The sequence below is a fragment of the Monodelphis domestica genome, chromosome 3 (assembly GCF_027887165.1).
Source record: "Monodelphis domestica isolate mMonDom1 chromosome 3, mMonDom1.pri, whole genome shotgun sequence".
Classification (NCBI taxonomy): Eukaryota; Metazoa; Chordata; class Mammalia; order Didelphimorphia; family Didelphidae; genus Monodelphis; species Monodelphis domestica.
In genome coordinates, this window is record NC_077229.1 from 5,559,336 (window position 1) to 5,578,505 (window position 19,170).

The following is a 19,170-nucleotide window of genomic DNA, read 5'->3' on the forward strand; positions in this document are numbered from 1 at the left end:
AAGTTGAAAAAAAATTCCATGCTAAGGAGAAAGTATTACACTAAGCCAGCAAAGAAACAATTCAAATATCTTGGGTCCCAGTGTTGATTACACAGAATCTGGGAATTTTTACATAAAAGGATGAAAAGTTTGGAGTATGATATTCTGGAAGGCAAGAAAAGTGGGTTTATAACCATGAATTGCCTAGCCATCAAGACTGTATACTTTCCTGGAGAAAAGTAATTATTTAATAATAAAAGAGGACATCTAAACATTCTTGATGAAAAGAACAGACCAAAACAGAAAAGTTGATGTTCCAATACAAAATTCAAGAGAAGCATAAAAAGAAAGAGAACATTTACAAGACTCAATAAAGTCAAATTGTTGTATGCCTAATGTAAAGATATTTTTAACTCTTAAAATTCTTTTCCTTATCATAATAGTTATTTGAAGTATACTTATGTATGGTATAAGTGTTTAGGAAGATATGCAAAAAAAATTAAGGGGTGAAAAAATGAGATAGCACTAAGAAAAAGAAGAGAGATATAACATGGCTTAAATTATATCAAATAAAAAGGCACAGAAAGAAAAACTATTACGATGGAGGGGACAATGTGGGTGGTGACAGGAAATCAGCATAACTTATTCTCATTGGGAATGTCAGCCAGACTTATTGGGGTATAGAATCTTATCTTATTCTGTAGAGGAATAGAAGGAGAATGAGAAAGGTGGTGAAGGGAGGGGAATCATATATGGGAGGTGAAATAGGGGGAGTGATTAAAAGGTTCTATATAGAAGAAGGAGGAGAATAAGAAGGGTGGTGACAGGGAAGGGAAATAGGGGGAGTGACTAAAAGGGAAACATGTGGACAGAGCATGAAAGGAGAAGGTGTTAGATCAAAAGAGGAAAACAAGATGGAGAGGAATAGAGATGGTAATTATAACTGCAACTGTAAATGAGATAAACTCACCATAAAATGGAAGCAGATAGCAGAGTGGATTAAAAACCTGAATCCTATGGTATGTTGTTTACAAGAAATATATTTGACATACACAAGTAGACATATAGAGAGTAAGGTAAGGGTATTCTTTCCATAACGATATGGGAATAAATTAAAAGCACAAAACTATAGTTCATAGCCCCTTATTCTGCCTAGTCTCTCAAGTTTATTCTTATTCCTCCTTCATTCTTCCCTCAAATCCTAGGCGAGATGATAGGAATGGAAAGGAAGGTAATAAGCATTTCACAATACCTGCTCTATGTCCTCTACTGGGAAAAGGAGTTCATAATTGACATTAATTTCACAACATCCCTTTGAGTTTGATAGTGTAAACCTCAAAATTCCTTAGACTTATAAATGTTGGAAAAATTTTGAGGTTTACAATAGTCTTCTTGTCCTCATTTCATGGCATGACAACTGAGGCAAACAGATTAAATAACTTGGCCAGGGGAATCTACCTACCATCTCTCTGAGGCTGGATTAAATTTGCTTTTCTGTCTCTACCTTCTGATTTCTTATCCCTTCACTACTAGCTGTCCTTAATTTCTTGATAATAGAGATTGTGGAATGTGCCTCTCCTATTACAAGAGGTAAATAAAGATAGGTTTTTCTGATTGCAAATGTCCTCCTGCAAATACAGTAAATACAACAGCAAATACAAAAGAAGCCATTCTATAGGCCTTACTTGCATGCCCCCTTTCCTTTAAGAAGACCATATTTTTAGTTTTTCTTTCCTGATTCCTTCCTTCTTTCTTATACCCAGGACTTCCAGTTCCAAGAGAAAATTTTATCTCTTGTTTTCAGCAAGGGGAATCATCATGGCTTCTAGAGCAAAAGGGTCTAAGGCATTCCTGCCCAGGTGAGTGAGGTGAAAGGAGGTATATAAGGGCTGTTATCCAAAAAAACTTTTATCTGTTGTGGTGAAGGGAATGCTAGACTTGGGGGATGGCCAACTAATGCTGAACTGTGCTGTTCTTTCTTGACAGATGGATGATAGACTCAGTATAGGGCATGAGATATAATATATGGTAGATCATAAAATAAGATAAATATATAGTATGTCTACACTAAATGGCATAGCATCTATGGAAAACAGAAGAAAATGTCTATTCTACTTTGAGAATTATTGCATGAAATTTAAAAAGAGTGAAGTTGTTTTTCTGTTTAGCATACAGAATTTACCAAGAATGATCCCATGATAGTGTATACAAAGTGATGAGAAGAGAATATCTGGAATGTTACATAATATTCACAAAATTATAAGAATAACAATGGAGTGACTTTTGAGGAAATATAAAACGGGCAATGGAGAAAGATTGTGCAATACTGTGGGCAAAGTATGCTCAAGCACAGGGTCTGAGTTGTAGTCTCACTTCCAGGAATTTGGTGTGAGGATAATTTAAGCGTTCTGACTTAAAATCTAAATTTTAATGGTCACCAGGGGAAATCCCCAAAAATAAAATACCCAAGTCAGCTGGAAATTTTATGGTGATTTAATTGATAGAGTGGAGAAGATTAAGAAGAAGGGAGAAGGAAAGGGTGAAGGATTTCTCCCCCCACCTGGCTGGTACCAGGCGAGAAGATTAGAAGATCTAGAAAGTAAGGGTTTGGAGTGTGAAGGAGGAAGGAATCAACTTGAACTCCAAAAGGGGCTCAGCTGAGATGCCTGAACCTGAATCAGGTCAAGGACAAAACTCACCACCAAAAACCCAGACAAATAACTGCCACCACTTCCAAGATGTTAGAACACCTAGCATGCTGCCAGCCAGAGTCGCCTCTCATAGGGAAAGAAGAGGAGAGAGGAAGTGACATGCCTTATATAGACAGTTTTACATCACTTTCCTGCGTCTCATTTTTACCAATGGTAGCTTAGCTTGACTTAGGACAGCCTAGGAGTCTGCCCGCTGTTTCTGCACATGTCTGTTGAAGGCCATCTCCTCAGATAATTAAATCTTTGAATTTGGTGTAGACCTTTTTAATCTTGTTGTTCTAAGGAGAGGGAGAAATGTAGAGTTTCCTAGACCTGATTCTGTTATTCCAAGTATCTCCATTGTTACTGATCAGGAAATAGTTAAATCAGATCTTCTAAAGTACAGTCTGATTATGGTGGAGTAGTTTTAAAATTCACATTGGTCAAGTCATTCCTCCATTCTTTAATTATGACATGAGTTGTGAAGTATGATGAACATCTTGGGTCCACCTCTGTCACAGGTATCTTGTGAGGTTTTATTTTATTGTATGAGAAAAGTATTTCTAAAATCATCCATCTTGCAGATATGACCAAATGGTGTATCCAAAGACTGGTTTTGTTTGTTTAAGTTTGAAAACTACTCTTTGGCGGTGGAAATAGAATAAAAATCAGTTTACTTTCTACCATCAGAGGAAAGAACATATTTTGTTCTGTTTGTGTGTGTGAGTGTATCCTTCCTTCTGTGTTTATATCATTATTTGTTTTCTTCAGAGGCAGAGACTAATTTTGAAGTGAAGGAGATGACTACAAAGCTGAGCCTTATTGTGGAAGGATCTGGCCCACAAAAATGCATGAGTGAGGGTCTCTATGACTTCATTGTGAGAGAAATCAGTGACTCTACTATCAAGGCAAATAAAAATCTAAAGATTGACTGTAAATTTGATGAAACTACTGAGAAATTCAACCAATATTCAGTCCTGAAACAGTATATGAAATTGACCTCAGAAAATGACTGTTGTCAGGATAGCGAATATAGGAAATGCTTTCCTGAAGAATTAGGACTTGTTCAGTTGAATGAGAAACCTCCTGAAAAGCCCATATGTAAAGGTAACCTAGGGAGAATGGCCTTTGGCTGGAGTTTAGACCACATTAGACATCCAAAAAGTAAACATGTCACAATGGTTTCTGTTAGTGATAAAGGAGGGAGACCTTTCAGTCAGAACTCTGAGTTTGCTGCACATCAGAGAAACCACACTAGAGAGAAACCTTATGAATGTAAACACTGTGGAAAGGCTTTTAAACGGAGGGGCCATCTTGTTGCACATCAGACTATCCACACTGGAGAGAAACCTTATGAATGCAAACACTGTGGAAAGGCTTTTACAGAGAGGGGCAATCTTGCTGCACATCAGAGAATCCACTCTGGAGAGAAACCTTATGAATGTAAACACTGTGGAAAGGTTTTCACACAAAGGGGCCATCTTGCTGCACATCAGACAGTCCACACTGGAGAGAAACCTTATGAATGTAAGCAATGTGGAAAGGCCTTCACATGGAGGGGCTCTCTTACCAGACATCAGACAATCCACTCCGGAGAGAAACCTTATGAATGTAAACACTGTGGAAAGGCTTTCACACAGAGGGACCATCTTACTACACATCAGAGAATCCACACAGGAGAGAAACCTTATGAATGTAAACACTGTGGAAAGGCTTTCACACAGAAGGGCTATCTTGCTTCACATCAGAGAATACACTCTGGAGAGAAACCTTATGAATGTAAACACTGTGGAAAGGCTTTCACACAGAAGGGCTATCTTGCTGCACATCAGAGAATTCATTCTGGAGAGAAACCTTATAAATGTAAACACTGTGGAAAGGTTTTTACATGGAGGGACTCTCTTGTTGCACATCAGACAGTCCACTCTGGAGAGAAACCTTATAAATGTAAACATTGTGGAAAGGCTTTTACACAGAGAGGCTATCTTGCTGCACATCAGAGAATCCATTCTGGAGAGAAACCTTATAAATGTAAACACTGTGGAAAGGCTTTTACATGGAGGGACTCCCTTGTGTCACATCAGAGAATCCACTCTGGAGATAAACCTTATGAATGCAAACACTGTGGAAAGACTTTCACACAGAGGGGCTATCTTGCTTCACATCAGAGAATCCACACTGGTGAGAAACCATATGAATGTAAACAGTGTGGAAAGGCTTTTACAGGGAGGGGAAATCTTGCTGCACATCAGACAGTCCACTCCGGAGAGAAACCTTATGAATGTAAACACTGTGGAAAGGCTTTCACACAGAGGGGAAATCTTGCTGCACATCAGAGAATCCACTCTGGAGAGAAACCTTATGAATGTAAACACTGTGGAAAGACTTTTACTTGGAGGGACTCTTTTGTTGCACATCAGAGAATCCACTCTGGAGAGACACCTTATGAATGTAAACATTGTGGAAAGGCTTTTATATGGAAGATCTCTCTTGCTAAACATGAGAGAATCCACTCTGGAGAGAAACCTTATGAATGTAAACAGTGTGGAAAGGCTTTCACACAGAGGGATGATTTTGCTGCACATGAGAGAATCCACACTGGAGAGAAAGCTGATGAATGTAAACAATGTGGGAAGACTTTTCCATGGAGGGGCTCTCTTGCCAGACATCAGGTAGTCGACACAAGAGAGAAACTTTATGAATGTAAACAATGTGGAGAGACTTTCAGAGGGAGGACCCATCTTACTACACATCAGAGAATCCACTCTGGAGAGAAACTTTATGAATGTAAACACTGGAAAGATTTTCACACAAATGGGCAATCTTGCTGCACATCAGACAGTCCACGCAGGAGAGAGACCTTATGAATGTTAACACTATGGAAAGACTTTTACATGGAAGGTCTCTCTTGCTAAACATGAGAGAAATCATACTGGAGAGAAACTTTATTGTATGGGTTAAAATCTTGCATTATTCTTCAGCATACATTATTTAATATTAGTAATTTTTTATTGTCAACTTCCTATAGAAAGTTAGTGAATGTTCAGTGCCCTTCAGAAGGGAGATACTAATCTCTTCTTATGAAGAGTGGAGAAATCCCCATCCCAAAGCAGCAGTTTACATATACATAAATATATACCTTCAATTCACTCTCTCCCCCCCCCCCCGCTTTTTAAATTATTATAGATTAATAAAATCAATAGATTAATGAAAGCTTAGCAAATTTGGATTCCACTAGTCAGATTTATGGGACACAAGGCCTGGGGTTCAAGGCCAGATAGCCCCATTCCCTGGATTGAAGGGCAGTGAATTTGTGGCCTGATTGGCAGGGTCTATAAATTCATAGGCACATTGTTTGGGGTGTAAGGATACTGGGTGACACTGTGGCTTTCATCTTTCTACCCTGCACACCATTTAGGGGAGCATCAGTCTTGAGTTCTAGGCCACAAGCACAACTGCATCTGTGGTGTGGTCTCATATTCATGATCAAAGATCAAGTATGGTGAGTCACCCAGCTTTGTCCACAGGGTCCAGATCATTATTGGAAGATGAAGAAATCTTGGCTCCTTCCCAGCAAGTCTTCCAGAATTGAGTATTTGTGGCCCTGTCACAGGGCTGGGTGTCTGACAAAGTGCAATCTAATGACAGTAGGATGATGGTGACCCCAGCTCATTAATCAGAGCACAGTTGACCAGGGCACATCCTTGGTATTGTGAGGGCAATGGGTCACCTCAATCTGATGATCAGGCCATAGTGATCCCACTGGAGAAATTCTTGGGGCATATCAGGCAAGCCAGCCAGAGGCTGAAGGAACCCATGTTGGGGGGGCCTAAGACCAACTTGGTCTGCTTGCTACTATCTTGGGCTGGGCTGAGCCCTAGGACTAATTGACTCGTAACCTGAGCCCAATTCCCTTACATTGGGGTGGCTATGGTGTGAGGGCTCATGGTAGGAGTTACAGGATCTTAGGAGTCTCTGAATGCCATCCTGCTTATTGAGCTTGTGGTGCCCAGGGTAAGGTGACCCCAGACTTTTTCCTCTATTTTGGCCTGGTTCGCATAAACAGGTGTAGCTTTTCCACTTTTAGAATGTACCCCATGGGCATTCCATGCCAGTGACTAAAACCACTTTGCTCCACAGAAGTTAAGTTTTTGGGATTGTTAGCCTTGTACATGTAAGAAGGCTTTGTTCATAATGGGGGTTGGAGGGCAGATCAACCATGGTCTTGAGGTGGGAAACTGAGAACACTTTAAGTGGCCAAAGGGGCTCCTACAGTTGGTAGCATTCTCTCCTGGCATCCCAGCTGGGACTCTTAACAAGGAGACAAAGCATGGAGGGGTGTAGCTTAGTCCTTCATGCCTAACTTGGGCTCTATCTCCTAAGACTTCATGGAACTTGCACCTTGCTGAGGCCTCAGGGCCAGAGCCTGTTGACAGTAGGTTGATGGCATTCTGGATGGGGTCTTTCCCATTAACCAGACCCTGCAGCATCCCTAGCACCGGCTCAGTTCTGGGGGCAGGGGCCCAATGGCACCTCAACTGTGATGATTAGAGCATGGCAAATGTGGGCTGGTGGTCCTCAGAGGAGGAGTTGGGGGTCTCTCTTCTCCTCTTCCAGCTGGGGGAAACAGAGCCACTAGGCAGTGAACTGCTTCTCTCCAGTCTGAATCTCTTAGGCCCACCCCAGTGCAGGAATGCAGGCTATTTGGGGTGGAACTGGAAGGCCCAGAGCAGGCTCTAGAGGGCACAGCGGGCATTGGATCCTCTGCCTGCTTGCACAGTAGAGTTCTTAGGCCCTCTATGGAGTAGCTCAGGCCTTATCCAAGGAGACAAAGCTTGGTGCCCAGGCATCGGTACATGGTTTAGGGTGGCACAGGTCTGTCTGCCAACTAGTGAGTGAAGTGCCTGAATTGGGGGTTTGGGGTCCCACCTTTGGGCTCAGGACCTTCTGGAGCCATTGTCTGGTAGCCCAAATCGATGGAGACACAGATGTGGCCAGTCAACGGCCCCTAGCATCTGGGTCTGGCCATGGGCCAAGGAAGTGGGGGAGGAACCTTCTTCTGAGGACTAGACCAGAATAATGCCAGTGAATCTGGGGGTCGATGGAGGAGGCCATTCTCTAGACTTGCTGAGCCTCAGTCTTGGGGGAGGTTTCCTTGCAGAAGCTGGTATCTCAGGATTTAGTTTGTGACGCTATTCTGGGGCAGGTATACACATGGTCTGCTTGTAGCAGGGGCTGGTGCAACAGATACGGCCTTGATCTGTTCATCAGAGAAGGGAGGCTTCCAGCTGGGCCACTGGGAGGCCAATTGAGCCATCCTTGGCCCTCTGCCCAAGAGCTAAATGTTTGGGGAATTTGGGGAAGGAGGCCTCAGATAGCCCCAGGGCAGGGTCTAGTGAGGGTAGAGTAGGATTAAGCCAGGATAGACTGTTTACCTGGAATCAGGGTCTGGCAGTGACTGAACATGCCTCTTGTGCCTCCATTTAAGCCCTGGATGTGGTGTGGCCCAATTCTTAGAGTCTCCTTATCAGGGCAACCCTGTGTCCTGGTTGTTCTCAGAGCCCAGACTTGGCTAGATGGGCCAGTGGTTCAGGTCAGGCTCGTGTGACCCTCTTACCAGGCAACATCCAGGTGCTGGGTGCCTTGGTGCCCTCCTTAGGAGCCTGTGGATCCTTCGTGCCCCCGAGGGCTTCTCTCTTTTGGGTCCAGGCCCTCCAGGGGCCGTGTGTCCATGTCATGCCAGTTTCATTATCCCAGGCCCCTCTAGACAGTCCACAGTGTTGGGACCAGCCAGGATTAGGCCACTGACTCATCCCAATTCCTGATTTTGAAGTGGGTTTGACAGTCTTCTAGTCCAGTTTCTGCCCGGCAATGACCTTTGGCTTTTGGCTGTGGGGTTGCCTGGGCTGCCAGGGTCCAGGGAGTCAGGTTCTTTGTGAGCTTTGCTGCCAAATGGGCTGCTATAAGGTGAGGGTGTCCTGGGCTCTGCCTGAAGCTCTATGGTGACTTGGGGAGGCTTGCTCAGGGCAGACACAGTCTTGTCAGGATCCAAGGAGAGTGAAGTTGTGGCCGAATGGCTGAGGTCTGCCAGAGCCTTGGGCTCATCGCTTTGGGTGAAATACCTCTTTGGCCCTGCGATTTGGGACCAAAACGGTTTCTCCTTTTTGGTCGTTGTCTTGGTCCTGAGGTCAGGGACTGAGTGAAGCTGCAGTTTGTAGCTGTGGGAGGGCTGGAGCCCAGCTTTGGCCTGACCTCCCCAATGGGGTGGGGACAGCCAGGGCCTGCCAGGGGGATAGCACCCCCATGAAGTCTCACCCTCAGGGCCTTCCTCAACACCAAGTCGTCGTCTGGTGGCAGTATGATGATGGTGACACAGTGTGGGGGGCTGGGGGAATGAGGGTCAGGGGGGCCACACACCCTGCTCTCGGGCTCGGCGGCCCAGGGCCCCCACCTTCTCATGGTCAGGTCCCAGGGACCTTGGGGGTGGATGATGGGGCCTCAGGTCAGGGCTGAGCCATCAGAGAGTTCGGGGAAGGCCCAGCCCCAGGCAGGGCATCATCCTTCATCCTTACCCAGCTGTCAGGCCAAGGAGGCCACAGATATAGGAATCTGAGAGTCAGGGTGGGAGATCCTGACTCCAACATGACCTCCCGGCTGCTCCAGAGGTGCCACGTGGGCCCAGTTACTTATGTGTTGTCTCCTCCTCTAGAATGTGAGTTCCCTGAGGGCTGCACGTGTCCCCAGTGCCTAGCACAGTGCCTGGCACACAGGGAGCGCTTAATAAATGTTTGTTGACTGAGTGCTCTTCCAGACCTGTGGTGGGATAGACACAGCCTGGCTGAATCCAGGCCCTTTGTTGGGCTACCTGTGCTTCTAATGTTTTTGGACAGTGGACGTGCCTCCAGCAGGTCTAGAGGGATTGAGGGACGACAAGGCTTGGAGGTTCCTGAGTGTTCTTGGGCTCATGTCCCAGACCCAGTGAGGCCCAGCCCAGCATGGAAGCAGGGTGGAATGGCACTGCAGGCATGGGAGCTAAGCACAAGCTCCCCGAGCTTTCTGGCCCCCAGGGTCAGTGCCGGATTGGTCGTGGACAGGGTGAGGTGCTGGTGATGCCCTGGTTCCATTTTCCTCCCTTGAACCCCCTTTGGAGGAGATCAAGTCACTCATCAAGCCCTCAGCCTGAGAAAGCCTTGTCCTTCCTCTGGCTCCCCAAGAAGACTCGGGGTTGGCCAGCTTGAACCCCCACCCCTACCCCGGATGGAGCCGGAGCAGGAAGGGCAGGTTCCATGCAGCCTTCCATCACCCAGTGGTGGCAGAAGTGGAAGGTCTGCCAGAGCCAAGAGGCACCAGCTCAGGATGGAGATGGGGTGCATGGTTTGGGCTCATTGGCAGGGCTCTGGAAGGACACCATCCCCTGGGCCAAAGCCCGCTGCTTGGCTACAACTCTCAGCAGAATCTTGCTCTCAGCCAAGCATTAAAGAGCCTCCATGGTCTTGATGCCCATCTTCTTGTCCATGTTACTCCCTTCATGCACCCTCCTTCCAGGCCTTTCCCTGAGTTTGATGTGTCATCTCCCCTTATCGTGCCTTTGCTCAGGGGGAGGGGGGGCTCCTCATGTCTTACCCTCACCATCAACCTCAATAGATCCGTAGTTTTCTTCTCAGTTCAGAGGCTGCCTCTATTCTGGCATTTTGGGAGTCCTGCAGTGTCTAGCAGGCTCTCTCCTTCAGATCTCTGCCCCCAGAATACTGCCCAACAGGAACAAAGCTTGCCTTTCCTTTAGCTTCATGGCCCCCTCGCTTAGCCCAGGGGGTTCAACACAGCAGAGGCTTGTGTTCAAAGAGCCCATGTGTGGAGGGCTTTGAGGCTTCCCAAGCATTTTATAGATGCCCTGTGAGCCATCAGCCCTCCTCCATCCCATTTTAAGGCTCCAAGAGCTTCCCTCCCTAGGGTCACACACCTGGTAAGTGTTTGAGGCAGGATTTGAACCCAGGCCATCCTATCTTTGAAGTCCAAGGCTTCCTTCCACTGTACTGTGCTGACTCTGGAATGGAATGGAATTTGTCCTTCACTTCTGCATAGGAGCCTCAATGGGAAAACCACCAGCTCATGACATGGGAGCCATCCAGTGTCTCATAGGATAGGACAGGCCTTCAGCTCTGATATGGCAGGGTCAGCCCTCTCCAGAAGTCTAGGCTAGCTGTGTGGTATGATAGTCGATCAATGTTCATTCTTGAAGAACTCCTGAAGTCTCTGCCTGTGATGGCTTCTTAGAGGATGGAGGATTTGGGAGGTGACCTTTCAGGGTTGCCAGCCCTAAGCTGAGGAGCCAGGGCTGCTCTCCAGAGCTTGTAAACTAGCCAGGAAGGTGGAGGTCTTCCTTCCTTGAAGATTTACATGACAAACTCAGGAATTTCTTTGGAGAGCCATCACTGCCCAGGACCATTTAGTTTAGATCCAGAGGGGAAGAGAGAAGAGAGGAAGGAGCGCCAGGAATTGGGACAAAGTACACCGCCTGCAGTTCCTGCTCTGATGGGAGGTTTTGCTTGTCTAAATCTTAGAAACTTAACATTTCTCCAACACAGCTGAACCCCACCTAATCAACCCACTCTGAGCCCACATTTTTTAAGCACCTGCTATGTGTAAAGCACCGACTGTACTAGAAACGGAAACCCCCCAAATTAAAAAAAACAAGAAACATTCCTTCTCTGGAGGAGCTGAGATTTGGCAAAAATGATACAGCCAACAAAGCAAGCTTTGAGACAATTTGGGGAGAGGGGGGATGCCTCAAGGAACCAGGAGCTTTGCCTCTTGCTTATGAAGTGAGTTGTGTCCTGTTTCTCTTTACCATGACAGTTCAGCCTTAGGAGATCTCCTGAGTCCCCATTAGCTGATATTTTGGGAGATAAGATGGACTTGGAGACCTCAAATTCTCCCTATTATTTCCTCAGAGGGGTTGGACTTCTCAGAACACATCAATCAATCACCTGTGTCACAAGCCTGAGTCCTTGGACAGAAGGGTAGTGATTAGGTCCCCTATTCCTTCCACATCTTCCTCATACACACTTATTTTGTTTGTTTAGTGTCAGATTTAAATCAATCAATTACTCCAGGTTCTTGTTTTCCATAGAGTTTATTAATCATCACTTGAAATAGAAAAAGCAGATCTATAGATTTAATCCTAATCTAACCTAACTCTGACCACGTGTTTCTTCACAAGGCTGCCTCTCTCAACCATGGTCCTTCCCCACCACCTCCAAGGGAATAGAGAGAACTCCATGTGTCTTGCCCAACACCTTTATCCTTGTTCTTGGGTCTGGTTTCTGGACCTGAAACCTTTAGTTCTGAGCCATGTAGGGCTCTTCACCTGTGACCTATGTTTGGATCATTCACGTGACATCTAGCCATGCAGCTACGTCGGGAAGAGTTGGAAGGGAGCAGATTCTGTCTACACATTGGTAAGATCTATATGTTCCAGCAAGACAAACTAGGGAAAGGCTAAAAAAACTGTAATAGATGAATGCCAACAAATGCTGAGGAAGACTGAGAAGCATTAGAATTTTACAGGAAAAAGGCCTTTTCCTGGTAGCATTTTTTGCAATAATATGAAATTTGGGGTGTTTAATGAGGGCTCCTCTGGGGGACAGTCTATGAAGTCTGTGCACAGCAAAATGCCTTTCCTAGTGAATTGGAGACATCGCCAGCATAATTTGCCCAGTAGATACTCAAGTATGAGTTCAAGGTGTAGGGGTTAAAATTAAGGTTGTACTAATTATAAGAGAATGTGGTTGCTGATATAATAAAAATGAATATAGCTCAAGTCAAAAATATTACTTTTGAGCAGTTTATTTACAAAAAAGGAGGGGAAGCGTGAAAGGAGAGGAACGTTAAAGAGGGTGGAGATCTGTACACAAACTCTGTGTGTGCCTGTTTATATGAACAGAAATCAAGGTCAAAAGGACATTTAATGAAGCTGCCTGTCATGGGCATCCCTCCAGAACCCCTTTAGTTGCATCCGGGGTGGCTGGGAGGTTCTCAGGAGGAATCTAGTCCCCAACATGTTACAATTAGTTATTAATTAGTTACTAACAAAAATAGTTAAATACTTAGTTTCGTATAGGAATATAGGTAGACAGGAAAATTTTGAAGCTGAGGATTTACTTAGGATTAAAGTAAATAAAGTGATACTGACTTACATTACAACATACATAACTACATTACATAACACAATGACATTATGCCACATACCAAAACAAAATTGTAAATACATATGTAAATAGTGTGTATAATAGGATATGCCTGGAAGGCTATGGAGGCTCTCAGAGCCCTTTGAGCATCATCCCTCCAGATTATTGTCCACAAAGGTAGAATCCATTCATGACTGCCCAAAAGGGCCTTCATGGCACGCACAAAAAGAGCCCTTTTTCTTCCCATCTGCTGTGGCGGGGGAGTCGTGGCTCCTCCAGGAGGTATGGGCTGGCGATGGGAGAAAAATCCAGCTGGGATGGCTGGGCTCCAGCCTGGAGTCAGCCTCTGAGACACGGGGCAGAGGTGGGGGAGGGCAGGAGCCAGGAGAGGGGACAGAGCATCCTGGGGTGCTTGGAGAGGACAAGCCTCTAAGGAGGCACAGTGGGCTGACCCCAGGAATAGAGACAGAGGATATCTGCGCCCAAGCCCTGTCCATCTGTGTGTGCGTGTGTATATGAACAGAAATCAAGGTCATAAAGAAATTTAATGAAGCTACCCCTCACAGGAGGAATCTATTCCCCAACATGGGGTTGTGCATGAACCAGGGGAAGAGCCTGGTCTCAGCCTGTTCCCGGAGAAACTTCTAAGGCTGTGAATCCATTTATACTGTTCTATCTTGCACCCTCATTCCTAGAGGAGGCTGTAGAGGTCAGAAGATCCCCCCAAGATAATGGGGGGCTAGTGGGTCCTCTGAGGGCTCAGGGGGACAGAGTAAGAAGCCAGGGTCAAAAGGGTTCTGAGCTGTCTGTGATCCAGAAGTTCCTATGACTTACATGAACTGAAAGCCCAAGAGTCCCTCATCCCCCAACCTCTTCTCTTTGATGTGAAAAACCTGGAGGCAGGTCCAGGGGGAAGACATTTCTGGATGGAGGAGAGGTAAGTTGGGGGCCCGGCCTGCAGGGGGTACAGGACCGCTGCTGGCAAGGCAGCAGAGGTGGGGGATGCCTGGAAGCACCAGGAAGGATGTAGAGGAAAAGCTCTGGGAAGAAGCTGAGACCAGGGGCAGCCAGATGGCTCCCTGCGTAGAAAATTCGGCCTGGAGAACAGAGGTTCTGGGTGCAAATATGTCCTGGGACACTTCTGAGCCCTTCTGGGTCTTCTGGAGCCCAGACTCAGCCCTGAATGTGACACAGAAGGGGAGGCTTAAACAAGATGGCAAACATGGTGTGTAGATAGGATTAACTCTCCTCTTATCTATCTTTAGCTAAACAAATCAAAAAACTTAAACACCCTACTGAATCCTAAGTCAGAGAATTCACAAGTCACTTAGAGAGCTCCATCCCTTTAACTTAGTCAGTCAGAAACTTGTGAATCCCTAAATTAGAGTTTACAGTCTGAGAGGACAGGAGGTGGATCCTACAGACATTGCCCACCCTGGTCAGTGCTAGGTAATTTGGAAGCTGTGATTAGCCCCTGAGAAGAGGGGAAGGGACAGGAAGTGACATGGAAAAAGGACTATAAAAGTCCAGAACTTCCTGTCCTCTGGAGCTTCTCCTTCAGACGTCAGCTTGGATCTTCTGGTGACTTGCCATTTGGAGGAGTATTTTGACTTGACCTTGGACTGTCCTTTGGCTGTTGTACTGCTCCTGATTTTCTCCTTTGGACTTAGTCTTGGATGAGTGAGTAGCTGGCTTGCCTCTCCTCTCTTCTCCAGAGATTGGAGGAGGCTCAATTGGTGGACCCCTTATTGAAGACACTGCTGGGTCCTCTGGCTGGGGGTAACCAAGCCCTGCATGGGGCTGAGTCTGACGCTGGAGCAACATTTAGTGTGATAGGCTAGACATTTTTTTCTATCCTCTTCTTACATTTTCTCTATTCTCTCTCTGTCCACATTTTTGTAAATAGACCTACTAAAAGTTATTTTGCCTTGAGCTATGATATTTTAAACCAGAGACCACAATATTATTTTTAAATCTCTCATATTAGTCAAAACCCTAAATCTAAATTCTTATAATGGCAGGGGGAGACCTGGGAGAAGGCAGGGCTTGTGCTGGGGAGGGAGAGAGACAGGGAGGAGGAGAGGAGGCTAGGAGACCCTTTTTGGGGATGGCCCCCTGCCACAGGAGGCCTGGCCTCGAATAGGAAGTTGTAAAAATTAGTCTCTAGTAATAGAAATATTATATTTTATGAGGTTTATTAAGGATTATTAGAATTAAAAATAATGAAAATACAAAATAGAAAAACCATGTGCCTAGGGATGATTAGCCCATTCAAAACCCCCATGCTTTAGCTTACCCACTACATCATGGCAATGGAAGAGGGTGAAGTAGACGTTTCTGCCAGTTAAATACTCCTTGTGATCTTGCCTAGGTGGAGACTCAGGTGAGATTATAGAGAATTCTGGGAAGTACCAAGAACTTCTGGGGATTTAAGTCTAGGGTTCAGATCTCCATTTTACATTCCCCCTGAGGAAGACTAGTCTCTCCGCTGGGTCTTGTAAACACCAACTTTGAAATTACAACAGTTTGAGGATAAGAGGAAAAGAGAACAAAGCCAATAATTGCTAGACGCACTGACAAAAAGCCAGTTAGGGGGCTTTTTTTTTCATGCCCTTTGGCATGAAAGTATACATACAAATAAATATTCAGCAACACCCAAAGTTCATTCTTAATCTTTCTCGTGCAGCTTGTGTTCTGTGGAGGCATCAAGGACTTCTCCAAACAGTTCAGTTTCTGAATTCGGAGAGGTATCATGTTTCTTAACCTAAAATTCCTCTCAAAAGGAATTTACACTTTGAAATTTAGAATAATAATAATTTTACATTCCCCACCCCCCTGAAGAGGGTGATTGAAAAACACAGGGATCACTTAGGGATGCATGGCTGAATTATCAAGTATATGAATCAATTGGTAAGAGAAATCAAAAACAAAAAAAATCCAAATAAAAAAAGATCATTTCTGGATGAAATATAGACTATCAAAGTCTTATGGGCTTGAATGGGCTAATCAGCCCTGGGCATGTGGGTTTTCTATTTTGTATTTTCATTATGTGTAAAAATTCCAAGTAAAAGAAAAATAAATCTATGACAGGTCCTTGAATCAGGGCCCAATTAAAATGATATGAGCAATTAAGCATTTACCCAGTTAGTAGCCAGGACTACAGAAAGTTGCCACATTATGAAAGACAGAAAAGGGACTAGATTATAGGAGCCAGGTAGGAGCCAAATTTTGGTACTATCTGTAAGTATTTTCACAAAGAGTGTGGATACAGGAAGGCCTACATCTTAATGTATGTCAAGCATTGCAACCTCGAGTCTTCACACTAGGTTCAAGTCCTTGTTATTGACTTAGAAGTGCATCAATCCTACCTAGATTGGTTTCTTCTTTTTTGACCTGTGTACTCTTTTGGCACAATTCAGGTTTAGCTTTGTGCTTCTTTGGCCCTGTGCAATGGCTCTTTTGTATATCTTGTCCTGGAATCAGACAGAATCATTAAGGAAAGTCCCATAATTTTTTTTAAACCCTTACTTTCCGTCTTGGAGTCAATACTGTGTATTGGCTCCAAGGCAGAAGAGTGGAAAGGGCTAGGCAATGGGGGTCAAGTGAATTGCCCAGGGTCACACAGCTGGGAAGTGTCTGAGGCCAGATTTGAACCTCCCATCTCTAGGCCTGGCTTTCAATCCACTAAGCTACCCAGCTGCCCCCCCCCCATAATTTTTTAAAACAATCAATGGCATCATTTTTATAGTCTCAAGCTTTTGGGGCATGCATTGACATTATAGAAAATGTATTTTAAACTTATATTACTGCTAAATCAAAAATGTTAAAGAAAATCTTAAAATTGGTGACATGTGCTTCAAATATAAAAAGGAGAGAAAATAAAAAACTGAAATAATATGTTGCACATGCAAGAACAATATAATAATAAGTTTTAAAATTAAAAAATATAGTATGTAATCATTGACACACTGTGTCAGCTAAGAAAATGTAGAATACAAAGCTTTCTCACCAAAAATGAGATCCATTTCCTTTTCATACCTGGCCATGATCCACTGTGAGAACAAGCAAATGAAATTTACAAGGTGACAGTTTTATTTAATAAAGAACAGTAGTATAAATATGTAGGTATCACTATCCACAAAATTCTCAATAGCCCAATTAATTACAATAGCAAACAAACCCATTATCATTTTTTACATGAATCTGCTGTATGACATTTAAAGAAAATAGATACTTGTCACAAATTTTTCAGGTGTAGCAATATTTCAACCTTGGCAAATACCTTTTTTAACAAAGTAAAACTTATTTGGGTCTAGAACATCATCAAGAAATCTAGATATTCTGGTGGAATTAAAGTGAGCTGAAGAGTTATACTTGAGAGATGCTCCTCTTTTGGGAGTCATCCAGGGGTACTAGGCCCTGGGATTAACTTCCAAGCTCCTTTGGTATGAGACTGTGATGTTCCGTCCATTCACATTTTTATAAATGTGGAAAGTGGGGATTAAAATTGCATTTAACTTCAGCTATTAAAATCTTACTCTCCTGTAAGAGTTAGCAGGCAAAATGATCAGAGTTGTTGGAAAAAATATAATAATCATGTCTAAAAGACCCTTAAAATCAATTTGAGACATTTAGCTAAAACTCATTAAATTTTCCAAAGGTTGTTATAAAATTGTAACCAGTTCTGATGAAGTCCATTTATCCTTTATGTGACAATTTACAAATTCAAAACAGAAAAAGGGCTGTTTTTATATGGGCTTATTCAATAATATTTGTTCACTATAGTTTTAGGGGGAAAGCAACAGAATATAAAGTAGTTAAAATCCAGTACTTAAAATTATTCAGTGCAACAGAATAGTATTGAATACATTAATATATGAACTTAAAACCAACAAAATTAAATATTAGACAAAACAATCAGCAAAATGCAATAAAATACAGATTTTTATAAAATATTGGAGTCTGAAAAGCCTTAAAATATATAACCTCCAGTCTCTTTAAAGTTCATTGGATTTTTGTTTGTTTTTATCCATTTAGATGCCTTTTGTCAGAAGGTACAAGATTGGTAAGGGGTAGGCAATGGGGTTCAAGTGACTTGCCTAGGGTCACAGTCAGGAAGTGCCCAAGGCCAGATTAGAACCTAGGACCTCCTGTCTCTAGACCTGGTTCTCAATTCACTGAGCCACTGAGCTGCCCCCCCCCATAGTGAGGGTGGGTTTTAGGAATCTCAAATTGGGCCAAAGAGTTGTAGGGAGATGAAATTCTCTCCTGAATCTCAGGTGAGATAAGTAACAAAATCAGTGCACTCAAAAGATATCCTTTGAAATAAACCAAGCTTGTAACTTCCTGTTTGGAAAAGTCTCTTCTTTTTCCTCGTTGTCCCCCCACTGTGGTCCCTTGCCACGTGGAGGCCAATTGTAGCCCAAGGAAAGGACACCCCTGTTTTTACCAGCTGGTTTGTGATTCCTGAAGAAACTGGGGCAACTACCAGCTGCCTGGGGTCTGGGATGATGTGGCTCGTAGACTGAAGATGGACTGGGGATGGGCTGGGGCAGGGTGGGATCAGGAGAGAGATCTGGGTCAAGCAGGTCCAGAGCAGATGAATGCAGGCAGGAGCAGATAGCAGGCAAGCAGGCAACAGGAACGAGCTGAGTCCAGAGGCTTTGCTGAAAAGCCTTGGAGAAACATGGCTTAAAAAACTATCTAGGCTATCTCCTTGGGGAAAAAAATCGAGAAGTTCTCATCCAAATCTTGTGGTTGCCATAACTATAAAAATTAAATTACTCTCTAGTAATAGTATATTTTATGAGGTTTATTAAATATTATTAGAATTAAGAATAACAAAAATACAAAATAGAAAAACCATGTGCCTAGGGCTGATTAGCTCATTCAAAACCCCCACGTTTAGCTTACCCACTACATCATTGCAATGGAAGAGGTCGAAGTAGACGTTTCTGGCAGTTAAATACTCCTTGTGATCTTGCCTAGGTGGAGACTCAGGTGAGATTATAGAGAATTCTGGGAAGTACCAAGAACTTCTGGGGATTGAAGTCTAGGGTTCAAATCTCCATTTTACAGAGTCTGAAGGCCCGAGGGGGGAAAGGCCTTCCTGCTGGGGGAGGGCAGGATCCAGGCTTCTGGGGGCCGGGCCTGGAGGTGCTTATAGGAAAGAGCTCCTCCTGGTCTACTGGAGGCTGGCAGGCCTAGGATGACCTCCCAGAGGGTGCTGGACCCCCCTGCTGCCTCCCCTGAGGGCAGGCCAAGCCACCTCCCAGGAGGCCTCCCCCTCTGGGCCTCCCTTTAGGTCTGCCTCC

The 19,170-nt window shown here is 44.3% G+C and overlaps 1 protein-coding gene across 4 annotated transcripts in view; it reads left to right on the forward strand.

Moving 5' to 3' along the window:
- LOC107652143 (zinc finger protein 260-like) overlaps positions 1-19,170 on the forward strand; it is an 88,634-nt gene that overhangs the window by 17,987 nt on the left and 51,477 nt on the right. For 2 of the 4 annotated variants that reach the window (XM_056820320.1, XM_056820321.1), the window contains exons 4-5: positions 1,743-1,838; positions 3,441-12,497. The exons of 1 other annotated variant lie outside the window; for it this stretch is intronic. In XM_056820320.1, the coding sequence (XP_056676298.1) occupies positions 1,743-1,838; positions 3,441-5,536 (2,192 nt within the window). In that variant the 3' untranslated portion in view covers positions 5,537-12,497. Of the gene's footprint in view, positions 1-1,742; positions 1,839-3,440; positions 12,498-19,170 lie in introns of those variants that run through there. One more of the 4 variants, XM_056820322.1, reaches the window with a different exon arrangement.